This window comes from Amblyraja radiata, chromosome 14, assembly GCF_010909765.2.
Source record: "Amblyraja radiata isolate CabotCenter1 chromosome 14, sAmbRad1.1.pri, whole genome shotgun sequence".
Classification (NCBI taxonomy): Eukaryota; Metazoa; Chordata; class Chondrichthyes; order Rajiformes; family Rajidae; genus Amblyraja; species Amblyraja radiata.
The window spans coordinates 14,699,199-14,724,722 of NC_045969.1; the positions used below are offsets into that span (position 1 = coordinate 14,699,199).

The following is a 25,524-nucleotide window of genomic DNA, read 5'->3' on the forward strand; positions in this document are numbered from 1 at the left end:
CAGGGATCAAACACATGTGAATGGGACAGTGTGATTGCTTTGGCAAGGAGACAATTAGATAATTTGATTTCAGTGCTGCAATCTAACATGGTTTTATTTTTACCCCATTTCGCTTGATCCCTTAAGACCTTTGGTCTAACATCAAGTCTTGTATTAGTCACAGTTTTCTCCAGCACAGTGTTAAGAAGACTGAGGCCACTGTCTTGCTATCCACTGCAAAGTCTGCTCCTTAGCTACTGACTCTGTCACCTCTCCCAGCCTCTCTCAAACCAATTCATGCTACTGACAGTCCCAGTATCTGGTTCACCCTGGGTCAGAGCCTTTTCATCAGCAATCTGATTACATTCATCTGCGGACTGAGTAAACACATTTCCTTACTTCCTTTTTCATTGGAGCTTTACATTATCTTTAAACCAGACTAGGCTGCTCTAACATCCTCCTTCCTGGTTTAGCATCCTTTATCCCCTATAAACACCAACATTAAAAAGGAAAGACACAAAATGTTGAGGAGTAACTCAGAGGGTCAGCCAGCATCCCTGGAGAACATGGATAGGTGACGTGTTGGGTCGGGACTTTTCATGTTCTCCAGAGATGCTTCCTGACCCACTAAGTCACTCCGGCATTTAGTGTCTTTCCTTGGTAAACCAGCATCTGTTGTTCCTTGTTTCTACTAACATTAAAAGCTTTACTTCATATGGCCTATCCCACGGTTTGCCAATCACCCCTTCTTATTGATTTGCGTAAGCTTTCTATTCCTCTGTATCATAATCGTAATAATCACCTTAATCTACAAATTGCTCCAATTTTTCCCTCAGCTTTCCTCAACTCTCATTTCCCAATGTCAAAGCTTTATCCACAAATTTATTTGCAAACATTTGGCATGTTCTATACATCAAAACTATAACTATAAAACTTTAGGGGCAACATAGTTGCGCAGCGGTAGAGTTGCTGCTTTACAGCGCCAGAGATCTTGACTATGGGTGCTGTCTGTACAGATTTTGTACGTTCTTCCCGTGACTGTATGGGTTTTCTCCAGGAAATAGAATTTCCTCCCACACTCAAAAGACCTATAGGTTTGTAGGCGAATTGGCTTGTTATTAATGTAAAGTTGTCCCTACTGTGTGTATGATAATGTTAGTGTGTGTGGATCGCTGGTCGGTGTGTATCTCTAAACTAAACTTAACTAATGCAAATGTTTGCCAAGTTGTTGTCTGAATTCTGCACTAAGACAGAGGAATCCAGCCCCACCCCTGAACAATTGATTCATTGATGGTATTCCTGCCACTGAACTAAAATGCTGGGAGTACAATTCCTAGGCAATAGATCTGAGCACATGATTACAATTATGTGCAACAGTAATCAATTGCTGCACTGTGAGATGTGCCATCTTTGAGAGGGAAAGCTAAACTAAGGTCTGTGTTTCCAGATGGTTTGCAAATAATCCTATGAAACTATTTTCAGCAAAAATGTAGATTTCTTGGTGTTGTGGCCAACATTAAAACTTACTGCACAGAACACAGCCATTCACCCATTGCATCGGTGCCAGCCGAAGATGCCATTTAGATTACTGTCATTTCCCAGGCTTTGGTCGAAAGCCTTGTAGATTATAACGGTTTCTCATTGCACATTTGAGCTATTTATAAATGTGTTTAGATCAGTTCTCACCACCCTATCGATAAATTCCAACCTCGTTAAAAGGCGTTCCTCAACTTTGCACAAATCCTTCTATTAATTAATTTAATTAACTTAAATATATGCCCCGAGTACTAATTCCTTTACTGAGAGAAATTAAGTCTTTCTTTCAATAGTCACAGTTCTAAACACCTTAATTAAATCTTCTCCAAGTTACAAAAAGAAGCGTCAGCTGAGTCAGATTCACCTCATTACTCACACTACAGCTCTAGCAACTTTCCAGTAAATCTTTTCTCTCTTCTCCCAACCCCCACCATGCTGCTCTCATATCATTCCTAAAGGCTCATGCACTCAGATGCACACAGCACTCTGTCCATTGCCCAACAAGAGGTTTCTGCAGTTCTGTGACTTCCCAGCACCTTCTTCGGTCTGAAGAAGGGTCTCGACCCGAAACGGCACCGATTCCTTCTCTCTATAGATGCTGCCTCACCCGCTGAGTTCCTCCAGCATTTTTGTCTATCTTAGACTTTTAGACATTAGTTAAGGAAGGGAACTACATAGCTTGGCGTCTTGTCAGTGAATATGACTGGTACCAGTGATATTAGTTTAGTTTGGATACAGCGCAGAAACAGGCCCTGCGGCCTACCAAGTCCGCACCGTCCAGCGATCATCGCACACCAACACTATCCTAAACACACTAGGGACATTTTATAATTTTACCAAGCCAATTAGCCCACAAAGTGTTACATCTTTGGAGTGTGGGAGGAAACCAGAGTATCTGGAGAAAACCCACGTAGGTCACGGGGGGAATGAACAAACTTCATACAGCATCCGTAGTCAGGATCGAACCTGGGTCTCTGGCGCAGTAAGGCAGCAACCCTGTCGCTGCGCCACCGTCCCGTGTTAAGTATAGAGATATTCACGAGGCAAGAATTGGAAGATAACTCAGATGGTCCAAATTGGTTGGAGGGGTTATAGACACGGGGAAGGGCGAGTCTATGGAAAGTTCTGAAAATAAGGATAAGAATGTTGAAAGTCAAGGCAGTGTTTTACCTGGAGCCAGTGTAGGTCAACAAGAACAGGGGCATCTGGTCCTAATTAGAGTACAAGGTGCAGAGCTTTGAATGAGAAACATATAAGTAAGTAAGTTAGTAAGTATGTTTATTGGCCAAGTATTCACATACAAGGAATATGGAGGTTAGAACACAAATGAGTCAAGCAGGGGTGCATTGGAATAATCAAACATGAAAATACTAAAAGCATTGTTGGTTTCAACAGCAGATTGCTTGAATCAAGGCTGCTTTTGGAGATATTACCATGATGGAAATAGGAAAACTTTACATCTTAAAGTCCGTCTTAGTCAAAAATGACGCCAGAGTTGTGAACAGTCTGCTTCAGTTTCATATAGCTGCCAGGTAGAGCGATGAAACAGGTTGCCAGGAAACCATGTGGGTAATGGTGATGGAATTTGTGATGACAATAATTTCAGTGTCGTTAATACTTAATCGGAAAGATTATTAGCTCATCCAGTGGTTGTATTGAATAAACAGTCTGACAGTTTTGATACAATGGAATTGAAAGGAGTGGATGAAGCACAGAGAAGTGAAAGTGAATCAGAGCTGGTATTTTTAACACACATGTAGAAACTGACACTGTATTTTTGGATGAAGTTGCTGTAAAGCAGCACAGAGACCAGAAGCTAAAGTTGGCCAAAGGTATGTCCTTGCAGAAACAACAGAATAAACAATGAGGACGTGGGAGGAGTAGGCTTTGCAATAATCACACTGGAACTGGTCAGGACATATGGTTTGATACATGGAAGTAACACATGATTCATTACAGCTGATAAATGATAGGTTGATTGTGAAAAAGTTGCTTTCTTTGCAACAGTCTGGTACAAAGACAAAGTGTTGGAGGAGTGAACTATCAGGGATTATCAATCTTTGTTCAGATGCTTTAAAAGGACATACTGTTATTTGTATGTAACATTTACATTATGCCTCCTACACCTAATTAAATGACAGTATTGTACTATTTCACTGTCCAAGTATTTGCAATTTAAGACACAAAATGCTGGAGTAACAGTGAGTCAGGCAGCATCTCTGGAGAGAAGGAATGTGACATTTTGGGTCACGACCCATCTTATTTTAAAAGTAAGGTCATTATTCATTTGCAAAATAACTAGTATTTATAAAGAAAGAACAATTTATTAAAAACATTTTAATATATTTTCAATGTTGACAGAATGACATACTGTAAGAATTGACAATGCTGAGAATATTCAATTACGTGATCATACATTTTTCAAATTTTAATAAATCTCTGGCAAATAAAAATTGAATTTGAAGGCACAATTAAAAGCGACAGTTTTTCCACCTACTGTCTTTCAATAAGAATCTGGATATCTTTACAGAGAGAGACAATGGCACTAGATGGCTTCTGCTTTTCTTTCAGACTCTTGCCAAACCTTGATGTTTCCTCAGCTTCTAGGATCAGGTTTACATGAGACAGGAAGAGCTGAGGCTTCTGACCTCCAAGCCACAAGTCCCACAAATAATCAGAGAGAAGAAGCAACGTTGCAGCTGTGAGAGAAGACAGAATTATATAGTTTTTAAAATATCAGCTGCATATAACAGAGCAAATTGAATTTTACATATGATCTTTTTATACCCTTTTTTACTTGTGGCATGTGTTGCGTTTTGTAGTCATGTCTTCATGGCACTTGCCATGTTAAAAGCATCACATAAAGAGAACATTGTTAAAATAGGTGCCTTGCACAGAGATGTTCATGAGCAACTCATCTGATTTACTGTTCTCTGCCACTGTACAGATTAGGGATACACTCCCTGGTGCCCTTAATGCCTCTTAAATATAACATGTTACCTCATCCATCTATTTGATTTAAGTTAATGAAATGCATTTCCTTATTTAAATATATAGGTAATGTATTACTTTTGGGAGGAAATTGGTTGTATATGAAACATATTTTAAAAAGTGTCCGTCTAAAAAAGGAGAATAAATATCTGATGAATATGGCAATATGAAAGACATCCAAGGCTGAGAAGTTGCAGGTACGTTGTTTTTTGCCCCCCTCAACTTAATGGCAAGAAGAGCTGGAGTTATGAAAAACTACGCATAGGAGTGGTTTGTTTTTTAATCTTTATTTTATATAATTTTGGTATTTTTAATTATATAAAGTGGATGCAATAATATATCGATATTCAATTTTTGACAATTTAAATAATTTTGAATTGATTTAGGTTTTGGTTTATTACTAACGCAGTGTAGCAGGATAAAGTGAAAAGCTTTGTTTTGCATGCTATCCTAACAAATCAGATATACTGTCCTAATTACGTCTGATTCAAGTACAATAGATGGAGCAAAGAGGAAGACAGAGTGCAGGATGCACTTCTCGACATTGTGGCAGATCAGTTCCTTAGACAAAGTCCAATGTCTGCAATTGGGTAGAGGCGATTTGGACAGCACCCTAGCTTATGGAAGGATCGTTCAGAAGTCAGATAATGGAGGGAAGAAGTTGTCCTGAATCTGTTGTGCGTGCTTTCATTGTTATTTTAATATTTTATTTTTTAATTTATCCAATCATCAGGCATGAAACAGCAGTTCAAAAGTGTCACTGTCAATAAGTCAGGAAAATGATCAGATGCAAGGCTTTGGGATCCTTACTGGATGGCTGTGGTGATGAGGAATTATGGAAAAATTGACCATCGGCACTGCAGAAAGTACACTTAGGAAAAAGATGGATAGCAAGCAAGATTAATCATTAACTTGACTGCTAATACCAATAAGCAAGGAACAGTAAACCCTCAATAATATTGGCTTCAAACACTACATTAAATCTAAATTGCAGGTGATACATGTTAAAGAAAGAATGCTTTATCTTGGTAATTGTGGAAACATCATAGGTGAAAGCTAGAACATGTAAATGAGCTCTTGATTTTTAAACAATACAGTAGATGTTGGTTTGCTACAGTTTCAGATAATCAGGAAACACAACTATATGTTATAGCAATGATTCTTAAACTTACAATATTACCTTTTTTTTTTTAAACTTCAAAAATTTAATTTTCTGTGATAAGGAATTGGTTAACATATCTGTGTCATTTTTTTGTGTACAATTTCAACCCAGTGAATCAACATGCAGGAAATTAAACGTGTTTAAAAAATGTGCTATCAACCACATCTGTTCATACTGTACAATAATAATTAATAGCATCAGATTATTATCAGAAGAAAAATAACTCAAGGAAGAATAAATCAGTTTTTAAAAAAATAGCATAAAAAGGAATTAAAATTAAATGTGCAAATGAATTCCAAAGAACTCATCGGATTCAATTTTTGATCAGCAGGAAATTTGTTTTTTATACCCTGGAAATAATGACTTAAATTAAAAACCCTAATTTCATTCAAACAACTCGATCCACTTCAGGTTTCATTAGTTTCAGCCAGTAGGTTGGAAGCAATAAATCAAATATCTGAAGATAATAAGGAACTTTTCAAAAAGCAATATTGATATTATTTAAAATACCGACATCAAAATGCTTTCATAAAGGGAAAACAAATCCATGGTACTGTGGATTTAAATTGGCTTTTTGGGTTTTAACAAGCACAGGGAGCAAGAGACACAGCAGCCAATAACGTGATTTTTGGATAGGCACATAGATATACATGGAATGGAGGGATAGGGATTATGCGCAGATAGATCAAAGATGGGTTTGTCATCCTGTTCGGCACAGACATTGTGGGCCGAAGGACCTGTTCTTGTGCTGTACAATGTTCTAACATCAATACCGTTGCTAAGCTGCAATAAAATATTTTACAATAATGAATGACTGTAACTGGATATGGAAAAAATAACATTAAAGGGAAGTTTAAATCATCTCCGGACTTCTTTCTAACTTTGAAAACACAGCAAAGAACTTGGTAAAAGGCTGAGGGAAGAATATATATTTACCTTTCCTTTCATCATCCTGTCCTTTTAACGCAGGAAGACAGACTGGTTTGATAACACTCTTGTAGATACAGTTGTCCCCTAAGCCTTGGCCCTCCAGCAGCTGAAGCATGATACAGGTGAAGATGTGCAAATGGTTTTCTATCAAGCCATCTTCATTTTCATTGTTAGTGACTCTACAGTAAAGCTGTAGTAGATGACGCCGGAATATAGTGTCTCTCATAAGTTCTCGAGCCACAGTGCCAGGAGGCAGGAGATTTTTCTGAAGCCATCCCAACAACGAGAACATCTGAGAGTCACTAATTGGATTTTCAATTGCTGACTTGATAACCCATTGAGCTACAATGCATACGGTTGCTTTAACAGCACATTCCACATCCTCTTTACTTTCTTGAGGGTCGATAGTTTCAACTGTGATTTCTGCATCCCAGTTACTAAATATGGACCTCAGTGAAATTTTACATTCCTCCAAACAAGATTCTTCTTCTTCATTTTCTGTATCTTCTTGCATCTTCCCTCTCTTCCTTCTGCCAAACCGAGTCATTCCCCAACCAAGTCCTTTAGCTTTAGTCTTCTCTTTAATAACTGCTGTAAAGATTCATTAAAGGTAAAATCAGTAAGTAGTAGCATACAAGACACAATTTATGTGGGTACAAGCAACCCATTTAAATATTTGTGATAGTCATCCAAATAGATTAATGCTTTATGTTGCCTCCAATAGCTTAGCATGTTTAAAAACTCTGTAATTTTTCTCCTTTCTTTTGAGCAACCGGAAGCCTTTGAAAAACTATTATTTATTATGATGTTAATACAAAGAAGAAATGTAATTTATTGCTGGATATTTCAGCAGAGCTAGTGGCTGCTCAGTTTAGTTTAGTTCGGAGATACAGCGCGGAAATAGGCCCTCCGGCCCACCGAGTCCGCACCGACCAGCGACCCCCTTACATTAACACTTTCCTACTACTAAGGCCAATTTATGCATACACCACCAATTAACCTATATACCTGTACGTCTTTGGAGTGTGGAGGAAACCTAAGATTTCGGAGAAAACCCACGCGGTAATGGGGAGATCGTATAAACTCCGTACATACAGCACCTATAGTTGGGATCGAACACGGGGCTCCGGCGCTGCAAGTGCTGTAAGACAGCAACTCTACCGCTGCGCCACCGTGCCGCCCTGTCTAAGCTAATATCATAACTATAAACGGTTATCAGCAGCTTATGCTCATTAATAAAACTGATCGGAGGAACTATTTCTGCATGTAAATGCATTTTCAGCACATATAATAAAACTGGAATACAAATTGCAAAAGTGCTAGAAATTTATCATAATGAAACCAGTATAATGTTAACAATATATCAATGTGGTAAATTATCTCCATTGTGCTACAGTGCAACAAACTATCTATTCCTATAGTACCCAAATCATAAACTGACAAAGGCTGAATATTCCATGACAGCTACACGAAAACAAAAAAAGAAAGTAAAAAATATATAAGTATACTGAGTAATACAGGAAGAATTTTGGCCCATCAAGACTGCACCCTCATTGAACACCCACTTATACATTTTCTTCTCTGCGTATGCTCATCATCTCTCCAACATACATATCGGGGCAATATATGGTGGTCAATTAACTTGTCAACTGTGCATTGGGATGTGGGAGGAAACTGGAGCAATTGGAGGAATTGCACAGTCAGAGGGTAAACTAGCAAACACCACACTGATGACACAGGAGGTTGGGATTGAATCTGGGTCTCTGGAGCTGTGAGGCAGCAGTTCTGTCAGGTGTGCTACTGTACCACCCTGTCCCAGCAGATTATAATTTATAATCAATCAATTCTTTAATATCAACTGATTTAGATGCCCTTTCCTGAAGACTTTCTTTAAATGCAGGTAGGTTTGGTACATTGGCCTTCATCAATCAGGGAATTGAGTGTAGAAGTTGGAATGTTTAAGAAGGAACTGCAGATGTTGGAAAATCGAAGGTAGACAAAAATGCTGGAGAAACTCAGCGGGTGCGGCAGCATCTATAGAGCGAAGGAAATATAGATGCTGCCGCACCCGCTGAGTTTCTCCAGCGTTTTTGTCTACCGTAGAAGTTGGAATGTTGTGCTACAGTTGTACAAGACGTTGGTGAGGCCAAACCCGGAGCACCTCATTCAGTTTTGGTCATCCTGCTATAGGAAGGATGTAATTAAGAAGGAAGGAGTGCAAAGATGATTTACAAGTATGTAGTCAAAACTAAAGAAGCTGAGCAACATGGGGAGGTTGGGCGGGCTAGGATTTTGCACTTTGCAGCGCAGGTCAAACGAGTTAATGTTTCAGGTTTGAGGAACACAGGGAAAAGTAATAACTTACTTTGCAATTCCTTGATGTTGTATTTGTGGGCCAGATTTTGTAAGAGCTCCTGTGTTTGGGATTCACCTCCGACAACACTCCACTTATGTAATAATAGCAATATCTCCGTGTGGCTCACAACTTTTTCATTTAGGGCAATCCATCCTTTCTCTTTGTAGTCGTCAAAAGCACCTGCACGGTGTTGTAAAACAGAACCCAAAGTATGCAAAAATCTGGAAAATGTTCTGTTCTCCATTTTTATCCTGCCCAAAAGAGAAGCACATTGGGGTATTAGTTAATATACTGAATGGAGATGAACAAATCCCCTTCTGACTTGTTATTCTACCTTCCTTGTGATATTCTGGCTGGAGTCAGATCATAACATGCTACTGGAGATTTGTGAACATTTTGGAATCTTCTCACTGAGTAGAATGGCCAGGAACCAGAGAATCATGAACCAGGGGGCATAGGTTTAAGGTGAAGGGGAAAAGATTTAATAGCAACCTGAGGGTAAATTTTTTCAGGAGGTAGCTGAGGTAGGTACTCTCACAATGTTTTAGAAACGTTGGTACATGGATAGGACAGATTTAGAGGGACATGGTCGACAAGTGTAGGACAAGTGTAGCTGGGACATGTTGGCCAGTGTGGGCAAATTGGGTCGCAGGGCTTGTTTCCATGCTGTATGACTATAACTAGGTGTCCCGTCAACAAAAGAAACACAAACTGCCCTGCTACATTTTAACAAATAATTTGGGTGGAAGCATGCTCCATTTCCTTTTATTCTCTTCCATTGACCAAACACTCACAAAGGCTTAATCATATGAAGCTTGTTTTACATGCTGATGGTACATCGAAGCAGCTCCTCACGGTTGGAAATAATCCATCTAGACATGATGCTAGATGGATTTCTGTTTGAATACTGAAGATCCCCTGTCATCATTGACAAACAAGAAATCTTCTACAATAATGCAAACATCCATCTCTCAAAAAATATCACTTTAAAATAGGTTGGCTATTCATTCAATATATGTTCGTTGCTTAGATTTTGTTGCATAACCATAATGGTTTCAAATGTCTCAACAAGCAAAATGGTGGGTAAACACAACCATTACATCAGTAATAAACTTTCAGCAGAACGCCATTAAATAACACACAGTTCTTACCAAATATGTTGTACCAGAATAGTCAGAACAAACAGAAATTCATTTATAAACAGAAAAGGTAGAAACGTCCGAGTCATTTCTTTGTTTCCCAGGTTAGTGAGCCACAAGGTGTGGAGGAGAGATATTAAGTCAGACATCAGTCTGTTTTCTAAAACCCTGGGAAAAGAAAATCCAAATCAGTTCCAATAATATCCAAAAGATAATTACTGACAGTGCAAACTTCACATATAAAATCAACATGTTTGATAAACAATTTATTAAAGTAATGTAAACCAATGAATGCAATGGCTAACTCTCACTACAAGGATAACAAATCTCAGAAGTATATCATGTGTAGTTCTCACACAGCTGTTTATAAGATCAAATGTTACATATTAGTATATAATTTAATTTATTGAACCGTGTACAGTGAATAGCTTTTGTTGCGTGCTAACCAGTCAGGAGAATGATTACAATCGAGCCATCCAGAGCATAATAAAGGGAATAACATTTAGTGCAAGATAAATCCAGTAAAGTCCGATTAAACGTAGTCCGAGGGTCTTCAGTGAGGTAGATAGTAGCTCTGGACAGCTCTCTAGTTGTTAACAGGATGATTCAGGAGCCTGATAACAGCTGGGGAGAAACTGTCCCTGAACCTGGAGGTGTGCCTGTTCACACTTTTGTACCTCTTGCCTGATGGGAGAGGGGAGAAGATGAAGTGACTGGGGCAAGTCATCTTTGATTGTGCTGGTGGCCTTGCCGAGGCAGCGTGAAATGCAAATGGAACCAATGCAAATGGTGTATAAAAGTGAAACACAGACTTTCACAGAGCAATGCTTTAAAAATATATCAGTTCAACAATTTAAAGCCTGACAAATTATTTTTCGAGTTTATTAAAATGTATCTTTTCAAAAGTTAGAGCTGTTTGCTGTTGCTGTAGAGTATGAACATACCTTCTCTGTAAAATGTGCAATGTCCAAGTCAGTAGGTTGTGGTCTCTGATCAGCTGATACGCTGCTTTTGGGATGTGTGCTGCACGTAATAAAATCTGGATAATCTGATGCTTTAAAAAAACAAAAACAAAGTAAGAGACATTTAAACACAAAGCAAAATATAACAATTACTTCCTCATGTTGCAGTACACTGTGAAGTCAAATGTTACCTATTTTAGCTATTATAGTTCCAAGAGAAAACAACATCTTACCTCTGCTGTCTCATCGCACAATGGGCTGTTAAAAAAGCCTAAAAGGACATGGATTATTTTCTGATGGTCGCAAAGCTCGAAGCAATGCTTGTCCTTTAAACTATTGACAAGGAGGTCGAGAATCCATTCACGTTCAATCCTATGCTGTAAAATAACACAAATATGGGATGAAAGGTGCAATCACACTTTCCACTGTGGAGGTTTAGATATAGGAGGTCATTTAGATCGCTTTGCTGGCTCAATAGCTAGTACACCCCTATTGTATCAAACACTGAAAATGGAAACTTCTACTTTTTGATTTGGCCAGTATGTGTAATTCATGGTTATAATCATTAATAATTCTGCGTGGTTTCAAATATAATGGGAAATAAACTTGGAAGTCACTCTTTACAAATAGGCTTTGCTAATAAGTTTTAGTGGATGCATTTCCTATGTCATGAGTGTTTAATTGTCGTATGTACCAAAAACGGAACAATGAAATTCTTACTTGCAGCAGCATAACAGGTCATTAAAAAACAGGTCTTTAAACACGGCACTAATAGATAACATAATAAACAAAAGAAAAGTTCGATTGATTAAAAATGGAGAAACCCAATATTAGCCCAAAAAAAGCCACAAATCTCAAGTTCAACCAGGACAATTCGCAGTTCATAGTTTAGTTTGTGTTTCAGCATGTTCAAGACCCTGATGGTTGTTGGGAAGAAGTTATTCCTGAACCTGGAGGTCACAATTTTCAGATGCCTATACCTTCTCAATGACAGGAGTGGGACATAGGATATACATGCAAGTTCAATCTCTTACTCTTCCAATAGCCATTGCTAAATACATACATCCGGATGAATTATTATATGACATAAGAATAACACCCATGATTTATCTTTCTTTAAACATTGATTCTCATCTGATTTAAAGGAATTGAATCAGAGATTTTCTATACATGTATGACACATTGCCACGCTACTTAATACATTTGCAGAAAGGTTTTGTCAATTTTTTTGAATGCTTATTTAGAAAAAGTAAAATAATTTTACCTCCATATTAAAGCTGTAGAAAAGTTTAAAAAACCCAGGCACTTTCTTTAAGTCCAAATATTGATGTGTCAGAAGGAAATGATTAATCTTCATATACATGTGCTCCTCTATTGGGAAATGAAAGAAAATAAAAACACAATTTTATTTTCACAAGAAAAAACAATATTGAAAATAGAAAAGTTAACTTTTAAACTTAACACTTACTCCTGGATTTGATTTTTCCTCTTTAATAGCAAACTAAGTTATCTTTAATAAATGATGATTGTTTTGTTGAACTTTATTCCAGTTTTAAAGACACTTTCAGTATTTGAAATTGCTTTAAAGTGAATTTAATAAAATAATTTTTGAAAGCTGAAGATACACGAGTATGAGATTCCTTACAAAATATTTAGAATAACATTGACATTTATGTTGAGGACCAAGGTTTGTGGCAGACAATTAGTACAACTGTGTTTACACAGCGGTGATTACTCACAAAATGTAAATGGTTAACTGTACTTAATATGGCGACAATGGAAAACAAGTGGAATTAGGCACATTGTATGTTTCAAGAATCACTTAAAAATACTGACCCGGGCCAGACTCCCCACACGTTGTGGAAAGGAACTCCCCCCCCCCCCCCCAGCGGCGTTGTCCTTTTACAGCCGCTTCCCACTTCACACATTTCCACGGTCGAAGGCGTGGCAGGTTCAGCGGAGCAGTCGCTACGAGAGTGGCTTTGCTCGGCCAACTCCACTGTCCCTGCTGCCCCGGCGGAAAGCCGCTCCGTCTTCCCTCCCTGGGGACCGGACCCGAGTCCTGGTAGAATGTTGCTATCAGCAAAGTGTCTGCAAGGGTGACACTGGACCTAGTCACCCAGCCAGAGAATGTAAATCAGCTGCCAGCTATGGGGGATAGACTTGGTTATCCCTCAGTACAGCAACATTGTTCTACCAGGCCAGTAGTGAGCAGACAACCCAAGGTCATATTTGTATTTTCAATTTTATTTGAATGCAATATAATTGCTACATGAATAACCATTGTAGCAGACAAGGTACACATTATTGGTTTTCAAGCATTTATTTTTTACATTTTGACATGTAATTATGCAAAGCTTTTACAGTCTATGGGCATTGACTAATTGTCTGCCCCCAAACCCCTCATTTAGTGCATTTCCAAAATATTAAAATCATAAAAAAATGATTTTATGGACTATAATTTAATATGAATTATTCAAGACTACAAGTCTGAATACAAATGAGGACTTGCTGGGCCATAGGCCAAAGGACCTATTTCCACACTGTATCTCTAATCTAAACTCAACTACACTAAACAATGACAATTCTGAGCTATTTCTATGGGATACAGATGTAGTAACTGTTTCACTACTGGGAGAATTGATAACCAGAAGAGAGATTTAAGATATTTGCTAAGAGAACCGAGGAAGTGATGTGAATGGTTTCACACTGCAGAATGTTATAATTTAGATTCTATATTTTGAGTAGTCAAAGCAGATACCATGGTATTTTTCAAAAAATTGAATGAATATACATATATATATATCACCATACCAATTACAGGGATATGCTGAAAGTGGATGCATGAAACTAAACAAGTACATCTTTAAAGGGCCAGCCATGACATTTGGACAGATTTCAACCAAATACTATTAATGAAAGGGAACATAGAGAAATGGGAGATGCAAGATGTGGATGAAGATACCCCAGTGAAATATTATAGATTCCAACTCTATTGAAACTATTGGGAAAGTTGTTTGTAGAAGGTGATCAATGAAGTTTGAATAGCATAGATGTGAGATTGTTAAATTAAATTTATACTTTTCATTACTTTCAGGATCATGTCTTATACGAGATTAAAATAGAAAATTTTGTAGAACAAGTTATTAATAATCAGTTAAAGCACACTTGAAGGACAGCCTTCTCCTTAAGAACTTGCACAGATGGCAATGGAACTAATATTGAGAATTATACCACATAACATATTGCAGAGGTTACCAATTTATAAATTTAGCTAAATGAACGTGCCTGTAAATATTGCTGAATTTGAACCTCTAGGGGTAATAAAACAACACTGTATTGAGTGTGCAGTTGTTTAAAAAAGATTTCCTTCAATGATTGGGCCTTGTTTGAATGCCATCTAAATAATTTGCAAAAATCCCCACTATTTGCAAAGAACGCTTGAATTCTTAAATATTTCAATTTTGCCTCTGACCTTTTACGAGATTGTCAGTGAACTTTTATTAGATTGCAAAGATTGATTCTAATAAAATAAAATAAAGTATTAGAAGACAGAAATGTTGAAAATATTCAGGAGGTTAGGCAAACCTATATAGAGAGAAAACAGCCCAATTACTTTACAGCAGAACATAATGTTTTCAGGTCAATGAACTGAGCTTCTGCAGTATTTTGTTTAGGCCAAATTTAATATTTGTTGATATTTTTTTCCATGCTCTATTTTGTTTCTACCTCGCATGGCTGCAGTTGTGTATTGTGCAAACTGTGTAAACTGTTTGTTAAATTCGGTAAATATCTGCTCAGAATTCTGATCAACAGGGATTTGAAAAGGTACCAATCCTTAATGAAGGATTTACAAAATATATGTTACTGATGAATTTTGACAATGGAAATATTTTGGGCAGCTAATTCCTGGCAAATCCACCAGCATTTTCATACATTGAGAGCCAGGAATTTTTGGACATCTACACAAGCATACAATAGCATCAAAGTCCCAATTAGCTTAGCACCTTAGTGCTCTCCCACTGAACTTAATAGGCACTCAGATATGACCGTATTTGACCTCTATTTCGGCTATGATCAGCATTTTAATGTGCAGAGACTGAGGTCAGAAGCAAACATAGTTTGGCCCTATGAGATCTTCACAACATCATTTATGTAAAGTACTATTTGGAGACCTTCCCTCATAGTGAAAGTGGAAAATATTTTAGTTCTGCCTCAATGCACACCAGTCCCATATCATTTACTGACTTGGGAGTGGGCATATTATCACACACACTAATAAACAGCAGAAAATTGAAAGCTTTAGTTTCACAAACCTGGTTTCAGCATCTGTTGTGCAACTTTAGCAATATAAAAGACCAAGCAAAAGGTTAACCTGACATTAGGCTGCCGGATCCCATTCTTTACAACATCCAACAGATACAGTAGCTAGACAGCAGAGAGAAAAGAGAAATCATCCATCATTATAAATTTGCAGGATAATATTTGAAGGTTAGGCACTCAGTTTTGGCTGAATGCAAAACCATAAGCCCAATTACAGAAATGCAGAGAAAATAATGAACTAGAACATGAAAGGAATCAGAGAGTCATGAATGATTAATAAATTAAAACCAGTTTAGTGATAGTAACACAAAAAAGTTACTGTGTATAGAAAAGGTTGATATCGCAAAAAAAAAAATAATGAGGTAGCACTGTGACACTTTAAACCATTGGTGAGACCACATTTCCTGTCGTGTTTCCGTCATAAACTATTTATATATTAATATTGTACACAGTTCTGATTGTTAAGGTATGCAGAGAGATTAAAACCTACTGAAAAGGTATGGAAGAAAATGAAAAGGTTGAAAAACTGGTGGGGAATTCCACTAACAATTAAACAAACTGGCATTAAAAACAAGTTTGAAAGGTAATATGATTATTTGTTTTTATGGTTCTAAAGTGGATTAGCCACGCCCCAAAGAAATCAATCACTTTTGTCAAAGCTGGAGAGAAGCCTCGACCACAACCAAAAGCAAGGACGGGCCTCCTCTACTTAGCCACTGACTGGCAGCTGCACGTCGATAGCAAATCACAGCAACATCACTTCGGCCAGACATGTTCATCACCTCCGATGTGATCATTCTGGAGCTGACTGTGCCCTGGGAAGAGCGTATTAAGAGTCTAACGAGAGGAAACGCACAAAGTACCAGGAACTGGTGGAGATGTGCCAGGACAGTGGCTGGAAGACATACTATGAGCCCATAGAGGTGGGCTGTAGAGGCTTTGCAGGACCCTCACTCTGCAAAGTCCTCAACCAGTTGGGCATTACGGGGCTAGCAAAGAAGAGGGCCATTCAATCCGCAAGCGAAGCTGCAGAGAAAGCCACTAGGTGGCTTTGGATTAAGAGGGCTGATCCGTGGGCGGTTGCTGCTCGGACGCAAGTCGGGGCTTGATCAACCCCGGCTGGGTCGCCTGGGCGAGGGTGTCTGATGTTGTGAGACCCGAAACACCCGATGACCCACGGTCACATCACTGAGGATGCGTCCCAGCGCATCTAGAAGATGTATCTTTACACCGGTAATGTAAACATGACAGCTATTTCACTTTGTTCAGTGGAAAAGAAGCAACATGTAGCTTTTGTGGCTACAAGGGTAAATTTAAAACTAAGCTTGGGAGAGAATATTTCAAGGAACAAATATTCAATCTATGGAACAGATTCAATTGTGGAAACAATTACAATGAATAAAATTAAATGGAAATTAGGTTGTTTTACTGCAGAAAAGGTAGTGGAGACATATTTGCTTGGAAGAAATTGCTGACTTTTAATCTTTTGTTTCTAAAAACATTTAATACTAGTATTTTCTTCCTGCTGTAAACTAATAAACTAATTAGAAGAGATTAATTCACATGATCAAACAAAAACACCATCATTATTGAAGCAAATGGCTCAATGGACAACAGAATGTAAACAAATTGGACCATGATTTTTTTTTTCTCTCCTCCTTTTAATTTCCTTGGTTCTTATCTTTCACAATTAGTGCCAGCTTGAAGTCCTATTCTGACTGATTTTCCAATGGGAGTATTTTTCCTCTTCATGGCCTGGTGGTGAATGACATATTCAAATTAAAGTAGGAATTGATTTAGAGACCCCAAAGCATACTCTGAAATACGATTCTCGAAAGAATTTCCTTTTTCTAGAACATCCCATGGTTATAATAGTAGCGGTCAGATATGCGCCAAGAATTGAATAAGTTCGCTGACAGTAATGAACATTTGAAAATGTTCAATGTTTACAACTGACCACTGGATTGAGTGTTAGCATATTGCTAATGACATACCAGGTCATGGTAGCTTAGATCTTTCTGATTTTCCCATGGAAACTTGTAATGTGGAAGTGTAAAGGCAGAGAGAGGAAAAGATACAAATATATGGAGACACAGGAACTGCAGATGCTAGTTTACAAAAAAAGACCTAAAGTGCTGGAGTAACACAGATCAGGCAGATCTCTGGAGAACATGGATAGGCGATGTTTTGGGTCTGGGCCCTTCTTCAGATTTAACTCAGAGGAAATTTAAAGAAACTTTAGATTTACCTAGATTTAGCAACCTTCTATTTCAGAAAGAAGGCTTCTATTAATCAGCAATGATTTTCCTAATTCTGAGTCTTGATCTGAATGTTGCAAAGATTTATCATTTTATTAGAGATCCGTGAAGTGAGATTTTAAAAGATCGTTTGGTATTTTTGATCCCTTAGCGCATGATTTACAGAAAGTGTCTACATTAGTTCATTTTGGGAATCAAAAATCCAAGAGAAGCATTCCTTTTTAAAAACTGAATAATTATGTTAACAGTTCATTCCTGGACCTAGAAGATAAGGTCGACAATGGGTTGAAAATTTGTGAGGAATGGACTCAATACATTAATCTAGGAGATTTCCACTTGCTTGTAAAGATTTGTTGCAAATTATATTCCACTTACTTGCCGTTTTTCTTTAAAATGAGCAGCCTCCAGATGCATGTGGTAATTGCCCAGTATGTGATAAGCAGCAGCTCTTATTTTAGGATCATAGCTGCTAAGCGATGCCACAGTTAATCCAAAAGCATTAACGTCCACAAACTTGTAGCAGTCAACCACACTCTCTACAGAAATAAACATTATTGACATATTAATTTAGCTGACCCCAGAGATTGTGAAGTATTCCACAGTGCTTCAAAAACAAAGAATTAATTTCAAGCATAGTCACTATTATTCTCTAGAGGTGTTGTAATGTCAGTACAAAACTCCACAAAATGACCTACCATACTAAAGAGTGATCAACTATTGGGTTTAAATTGGAGAAGACTGGGTCTGAGTAGGCTGGGTCTCTATTCCATGGAGCGCAGGAGAATGAGGGGAGATCCTATAGAGGTATACAAAATCATGAAAGGAATAGATCGGGTAGAGTCTTTTGCACAGAGTAGGGGAATCGATGACCAGAGGACATCGGTTCAAGGTGAAGGGGAAAAGATTTAATAGGAATCCGAGGAGTAACTTTTCACACAAAGGGAGGTGGGTGTATGGAACAAGCTGCCAGATGTGGTAGTCGAGGCTGGGACTATCCCATCGTTTCAGAAACAGTTAGACAAGTACATGGAAAGGACAGGTTTGGAGGGTTATGGACCAAGCGCAGGCAAATGGGACTCGTGGAGCTGGGACATTGTTGGCCGGTGTGGGCAAGTTGGGCCGAAGGACTTGTTTCAACACTGTATTACTATGACTCTAACACATTGGTAGGACTAATGGAAAACATGGAGTAAAAAAAAAAATCAGAAACTGCTGCAAACATTCATCATGTTAGGCATTTTCTGTGGAAAGCAAGTTATGTTTTCAGGTTGAAGACATTTTCTCTAAACTTCAACCTAAATCATTATCTGTTTCGCTTCCCTAGATGCTGCCTAACTTGCTGAGTGTTTCCAGCATTTCCTGTTTTTATTTCTGATTTCTAGCATCTGCAGTTAAAAAAAAACTGAAAGAGAATTTTCTTACTCTACTTTAATACTGAAATAGCATTTATTGTGAAGGCTTTATCGGGAGACCAGATACAACTCTAAAATGTGTTCTGATACACTGTAATAATCGTCCATCGTAAAATAGCTTCTGAGGCAGACACATTTAAACTAAAACTCCACAGTCACAACTATCCATCTATTTATCTATTTATTTATTTATTTAATTCTTTATTTCGAGCAGAATAAAAGAATAAAATTGATAATGCAATTTGAAGAGATCCATTTCAAAGTCAGGAAAATTATCACAAGGCACCCATGCTCTGATCTAATTTCACCACTGGACAAAACATTCAGTCAATACTTGTTTTAAGTAATGTTATTGCTGGAATGTTATTAGTTTTTGCATGCAACTATCTTTCAGACATCTGCAGTTCCTTCCTACCTATATTTCTTCCTCTGATTTAACAGTTTACACATCTTCTAACCTTATCTCACCCCTTTTGTCTTATCATAAGGGAATGAGTGCACATCCTTGTGGTGCCCGTGTGCTGATGGTCAGTGAGGAGGTGTTGTTTGCAACTTGTAGGTTTGAGGTCTGCCAAAGAGCGAGTTGCATAGGGAGGAGCAGAGACCCAGTTCTCCGAGTTTGACAATGAGTTTGGAATGGATGTTGGCATGAATGCCGAGTTGTGATTGAGGAACAACAGCCTGCGGAACCCGTTCAAGTGTGTGACTTGCCTCCTGATTCCCACCTTTCTGTCACCCTCAAAGCAGAAGTGATCAAATGCCTTCCACCTACCTACCACCATTCTAACAACACTGAAGAACCTTACTAACGTAGTGAATAAAGCTACCTGTATTGTTGGACCCCACCAACTATCCTCCCCCATTCCCCCCCCCCTCCCCCCACTGCTGGTGCACCATGACTGCAGTATTTACCAGCAACAGGATCAACCAGATGTAGCAATTCTCAAGGCTTCCATGCCGTTTTTCAAAAGCGTGGTAACATGTTTAGTGTTGTCAACATTAACTTCACCTTCAAGTAACATCATCCTTATTTGGAAAAATATAACTGATCCTGCATGCTGCATGGATTACAGCGCCAATGAGAAAAGACTTTGGTGATAGACACAAAAAGCTGGAGTAACTCAGTGGGACAGGCAGCATCTCTGGAGGGAAGGTATGGGTGACGTTTCGGGCCGAGACCCTTCTTCAGACTTTGGTGAGTTTGGTGGATTTTGGTTTAAACAGTTCTTTGTTCAATTTTATTTTACTATTACATTTTCTCAAACTTTTGAATGTCATTTTTATTAGATATGAGCAAGTAGCCTTATAATCTCTCAGTAATTAGGCAACAAGTTGGAACAGATTAACTGAAGTTGTGGAACCTGAAAATATAAATTTGTGGGTGGTGCGGCGGTAGAGTTGCTGCATTACAGTGACAGAGACTCAGGGTCGGGCCTGACTACAGGTGCTGTCTGTACAGAGTTTGTGCTTTCTCCCCGTGACCTGCGTGGGTTTTCTGCAGGTGCTCCATTTCCTTCCACACTCTAAAGACGTACAGGTTTGTAGGTTAATTGGTTTCGGTAAAATTGTAAATTGTTCCTAGTGTGTGTAGGAAGGTGTTAGTGTGCTGGCTCGCAGGTCCGCGCAGACTCGGTGGGCCGAAGGGTCTGTTTCCGCTCTGTATCGCAAAACTAAACTTCTTTTAGCACAATATGCAGTGCCCATTTAGTGCAGCATCTGCAGAGTGTGGACTTTGATGAGTCAGAGCATTTGGTGAAGGACAGGAAGTAATCACTACAGGATTTAAAAATACCTCTTTATTTTTGGTTCAGTGAACTAATCTGGTATAATTGGGCTGGAGAGATTGTAGTTTTCCCTTCTCCACGTAGGATATGAGAATAATCTTGTCCGAAGCATGAAAAATGATTGAAAAAGCTTCTGCAGATACATAAATAGTTATGGTATAGCAAAAGTTGATGCTGGTCCGTTACATTTACAAGACAGGAAGAATTGTATTGCAGAATAAGAACATGATAGAGAAACAAATCAAATGTGTTGTGTACATTTACAGAAAAACACAGAAGCCTCCCCAAAACAGATTTATTATGAATGAGCAGAGGAATTATTTGATTTAACAAATTAAGAATGATTGAGGCCGAAAATGGATACATCATAAGTTCATGTTATAATTCATGTCAAGTCTACTCCGCCATTCAATCATGACTGACCTATCTTTCCCACTCAACCCCATTCTCCTGCCTTCTCCCTATAACCCCTGACACGAATACTAATCAAGAATCTATTAATCACCGCCTTAAAATGTCCAATGATTTGGCCTCCACAGCAGTCCCTAGCAATGAATTCCACAAATTCACCACCTGCTGACTAAAGAAATTCCTCATCTTCTTTCTAAAGGTTCATCCTTTTAGTCTGAGGCTTTGGCCTCTGGTCCTAGACTCTCCCACCAGTAAAAACATCCTCTCACATCCCCATATCCCCAAACCTCATACTGACACAAAAAAAATACTAATTATTTTCTACCAAAATGGATGACAACACATTTTTCTACATTGTATTCCATCTGTCATCTGGCTTATTCACTCAGTTTGTCTACATCCCCATGAGGACTTTCTGTAGAACACCATACAAAAATATCACACAAGAGGCTATTATAATTAGAGCAAAGGGGATTGAGGATTGTGTTGGAATAGAACACATAGGAATAAATATAAAATATTGGAAGGTAGGCAAAAATGCTGGAGAAACTCTGCGGGTGAGGCAGTATCTATGGAGCGAAGGAATAGGCGATGTTTTGGGTCAAAACCCTTCTTCAGACTGATGTCGGGGGAGGGGGAAAAATGAAAGGAATGGGCGGAGACAGTAGTATGAGGGAGAGCTGGGGAGGGGAAGGAGGGAGAAAGCAAGGAGTACCTGAAATTGGAGAAGTCAATTTTCATACCGCTGGGGTGTAAATTACCCAAGTGAAATATGAGGTGCTGCTCCTCCAATTTGCGGTGGGACTCACTTTGGCCATGTAGGAGGCCCAGGACAGAAAGGTCGGATTCTGAATGGGAGGGGGAATTGAAGTGCTGAGCTACCGGGAGATCAGATTGGTTATTGCGAACTGAGCGAAGGTGTTGGGCGAAGCGATCGCCAAGCCTGCGCTTGGTCTCACCGATGTAAAGCAGTTGACACCTGGAACAGTAAAAGATGAGGTTGGAGGAGGTGCAGGTGAACCTCTGCCTCACCTGGAAAGATTGCTTGGATCTTTGGATGGAGTCGAGGGGGTAGTTAAAGCGACAAGTGTAGCATTTCCTGCGGTTGCAAGGGAAAGTACCAGGGGAGGGAGTGGTTTGGAAAGCAAAGGACGAATTGACCAGGGAGTTACTGAGGGAATGGTCTCTGCAGAAAACAGAAATGGGGGAAGATGTGGCCAGTGGTGGGATCCCGTGGCGAAAATTTTGGAGGAATATGTGTTGTATGTGATGACTGGTAGGGTGGAAGGCTAGGACAAGGGAGACTGTTCTTGTCACGAGTGGGGGATGGGGAGTGAGAGCGGAGCTACGGAATATAGAGACGACCCTGGTGAGAGCCTCATCTATAGTCGAAGAGGGGGACCCCCGTTCCCTAAAGAATGAGGACATCTCCGATGCCCTGGTTTGGAATACCTCAACCTGGGAGTAGATGCGGCGTAGACGGAGGAATTGGGAGTAGGGGATAGAATTCTTACAGGAAGCAGGGTGGGCAGAAGGGTAGTCCAGATAGCCATGGGAGTCAGTGGGTTTGTAGTAGATGTCGGTCAGTAATCTGTTACCTGCGATGGAGATGGTGAGGTCTAGAAATAGTAGGGAGATGTCGGAAATGGTCCAGGTGAATTTGAGTGTCAAATGGAAATTAGTTGTGAAATAGATGGTCAGTGAGTTCTGCATGGGTGCAGGAGGTGGCACCAATGCAGTCGTCAATGTAGCGAAGGTCGAGTTCGGGGATAGGGCCACGGTACGCCTCGAACAAGGATTGTGCGACATACCCTAAGAAGGCGCAGGCATAGCTGGAGCCCATGCACGTGCCCATAGCTATGCCTTGGAATCGGAGGAAATGGGAGGAATCAAAGGAAAAGTTGTTGAGGGTAAGGACCAGACGGAGGAGAGTATTAGTAGATGGGGATTGGTTGGTTCTGCGGTCGAGTAAAGAAGGGAGGGATTTAAGATCCTCCTTGTGGGGGATGGAGGTGTCGAGTGACTGGACATCCATGGTGAAGATGAGGGAGTGGGGGCCTGGAAAACAGGTCATGAAGGAGTCGAAGAGCGTGTGAGGTGTCTTGAACATAGGCAGGGAGGGATTTGACCTGGGGGGGGATAGGATGGAGTCGAGGTATGTGGATAAAGTTCGGTGGGACAAGAACAAGCAGAAACAATGGGTCTGCCAGGACAGTCAGGTTTGTTGAATTTGGGGAGAGGATAGAATCGGGCCGTGCGTTGAAGCCAGTGATGGTGCTTGAGATAATGGCCTCGGGCTTGTCTGTGCGGTCATGGTCCAAGGAGATGAAGTGTGTGAGGTCGAGGTATGTTACAGAATATTGGAAAGTCAAGTAACATCAATGAGGAGAAATATTACCAAATCATTGTCAAGTTGCTATGACTGTTACAGGATGCTATATTGAACAAATTTCCAAATGGAGCTGAACATGCTCGCCTCATGTGTGATTGAGACACATCATTTACACATGTTTTTGTGGCATGCTAATCCTGACACCAGATGCCAAAATGTAAACATATTCCATTCCTTTTAACATGATTTTTTGTACAATACTTTGACAACTCTTCAGAACGTATTGACTAAATAATTAGCGGAATATCCATTAGCTCTTAGCACAGTCTCGTAATCTTCAATCAACAATCCAACATCCAGTGACAACAAAATGATTGAGATTCATTTTTATATCGAGTATCCACAATATGCTCAGCGCTATACATTGAAATATCATTATTGCTATGCAGCTGAATGCAGCAGTTATTCTATGAACAGCAAGATTCGACAAACAGATGGAAACCAATTAAATTATCACGCTCGGAAGAAGCATTTGGAACAGAACATTAGGAGGACATTTTTTTTACCCTGAGCGGAGCCATCGAAAAATCACTGGAACAGATTTGGTTTAAAACAACCCTTCTGAAAGATGCCAATGTAGCACTCCCTTACTATTATATCCAGTATCTGCCTGGCTTACATGATAAAGTTCAAGAGCATCGTTGAATTTTTGATACACTTCTGTTTTTGAACAAGTTAGGCTGGTTAGAACATAGAACAGTACAGCACAGGAACGGGCCCTTCGTTTCACAATGTTTATGCCGAACATGATACCTATCTGAAATTATCTCATCTGCCTGCACATGATCCATATTCCTCTATTCCTTGCGCTTCCAAGTGCCTACCTAAATTCCACTATCGTATCTACCTCCACCATGACCCCCTGGGAATACACTCCATGTCCCCACCACCTTCTGTGTAAAGAACTTGCCCTGCACATCTCTGTTAAACTCTCTCCCTCTCACCTGATAGCTATTCCCTCTAGTGTTGGATATTTCTACCTTGGGAAAAAGGTTCTGACTGTCTCTTATAATTTATATACTTCTGTCAAGTCTACCCTAAATCTCCAACTCTCGAGAGAAAACAATCCATCTAGTCAACCTATCCATGTAGCTGAAATCCTCTAATGAGAGGTAGACAGTTAGACAGTGTTCATGTAATGAGAGGGGGAGAGTTAGACAGTATTCAGGTAATGAGAGAGGGAGAGTTAGGCAGTATTCAGGTAGACCTCCTCTGCACCCTTTCCAAAGCAGATTACGTATATTGATACAGAAAGGCAAATTGTATTAAATTGTGTTCCCAGAAAGGGACCTATTGTGAGGAATTTCCTATTGAGGCCGTTTTGTATTCTCAGTGGGATAGAATCTATGCTGTGAGGGGGAAATTTTAACGTTGCCCACAAATTAACCAAGTGAAAAACATTGCAATGAGTTATTATCACTGAAGCTGTCATGCAAACCCTCTTGATTATTAAAAAAAAAACATATTTCCCAAAGAGAGAGAGATTGCGCTGTTGAGTAGGACAAGTTTACTCTGAACTACTCTTGCAAACCGGTCATTACTTTTATTAACCTTGCCAAGGTCAAATTCATCTCGGAATAATGAGAATTTCACTGACAGATTTGTGTCAGACAACTGTGATTTCCTTCACATTTCAAGGTCACTCCTGGTTGTGAAGCAACGATACAAGCATCTGAAACAACGCAACACATTTTTATTTAACATCCAGCCAGATGGTGATGTGGGCTATTTATGTCGGGAGAATTTTGGAATTAGGATCATATAATTTTAACTGTGTAATTATGATGTTAAAATAAAAGGTTTAGGTGTCCTAATGCTCATCAGATCCATAAATAGCCTCAAGCTTGTAAACTGATTAATTTATGATGGTCTTCGTGGTTTTAGATTTA

At 39.2% G+C, this 25,524-nt stretch overlaps 1 protein-coding gene across 1 annotated transcript in view; it reads right to left on the minus strand.

The window, feature by feature from the left end:
• Positions 1–3,841: 3,841 nt before the first annotated feature.
• Positions 3,842–25,524, minus strand: part of urb1 (URB1 ribosome biogenesis homolog) — a 77,647-nt gene continuing 55,964 nt past the window's right edge. The window contains exons 31-39 of the mRNA XM_033032592.1: positions 18,012–18,172; positions 15,372–15,483; positions 12,320–12,426; positions 11,289–11,432; positions 11,038–11,147; positions 10,106–10,261; positions 8,964–9,205; positions 6,605–7,189; positions 3,842–4,214 (exon numbers count right to left, since the gene is read on the minus strand). Coding sequence (XP_032888483.1) covers positions 4,009–4,214; positions 6,605–7,189; positions 8,964–9,205; positions 10,106–10,261; positions 11,038–11,147; positions 11,289–11,432; positions 12,320–12,426; positions 15,372–15,483; positions 18,012–18,172 — 1,823 coding nt within the window. The 3' untranslated portion in view covers positions 3,842–4,008. The remainder of the gene's footprint in view (positions 4,215–6,604; positions 7,190–8,963; positions 9,206–10,105; positions 10,262–11,037; positions 11,148–11,288; positions 11,433–12,319; positions 12,427–15,371; positions 15,484–18,011; positions 18,173–25,524) is intronic.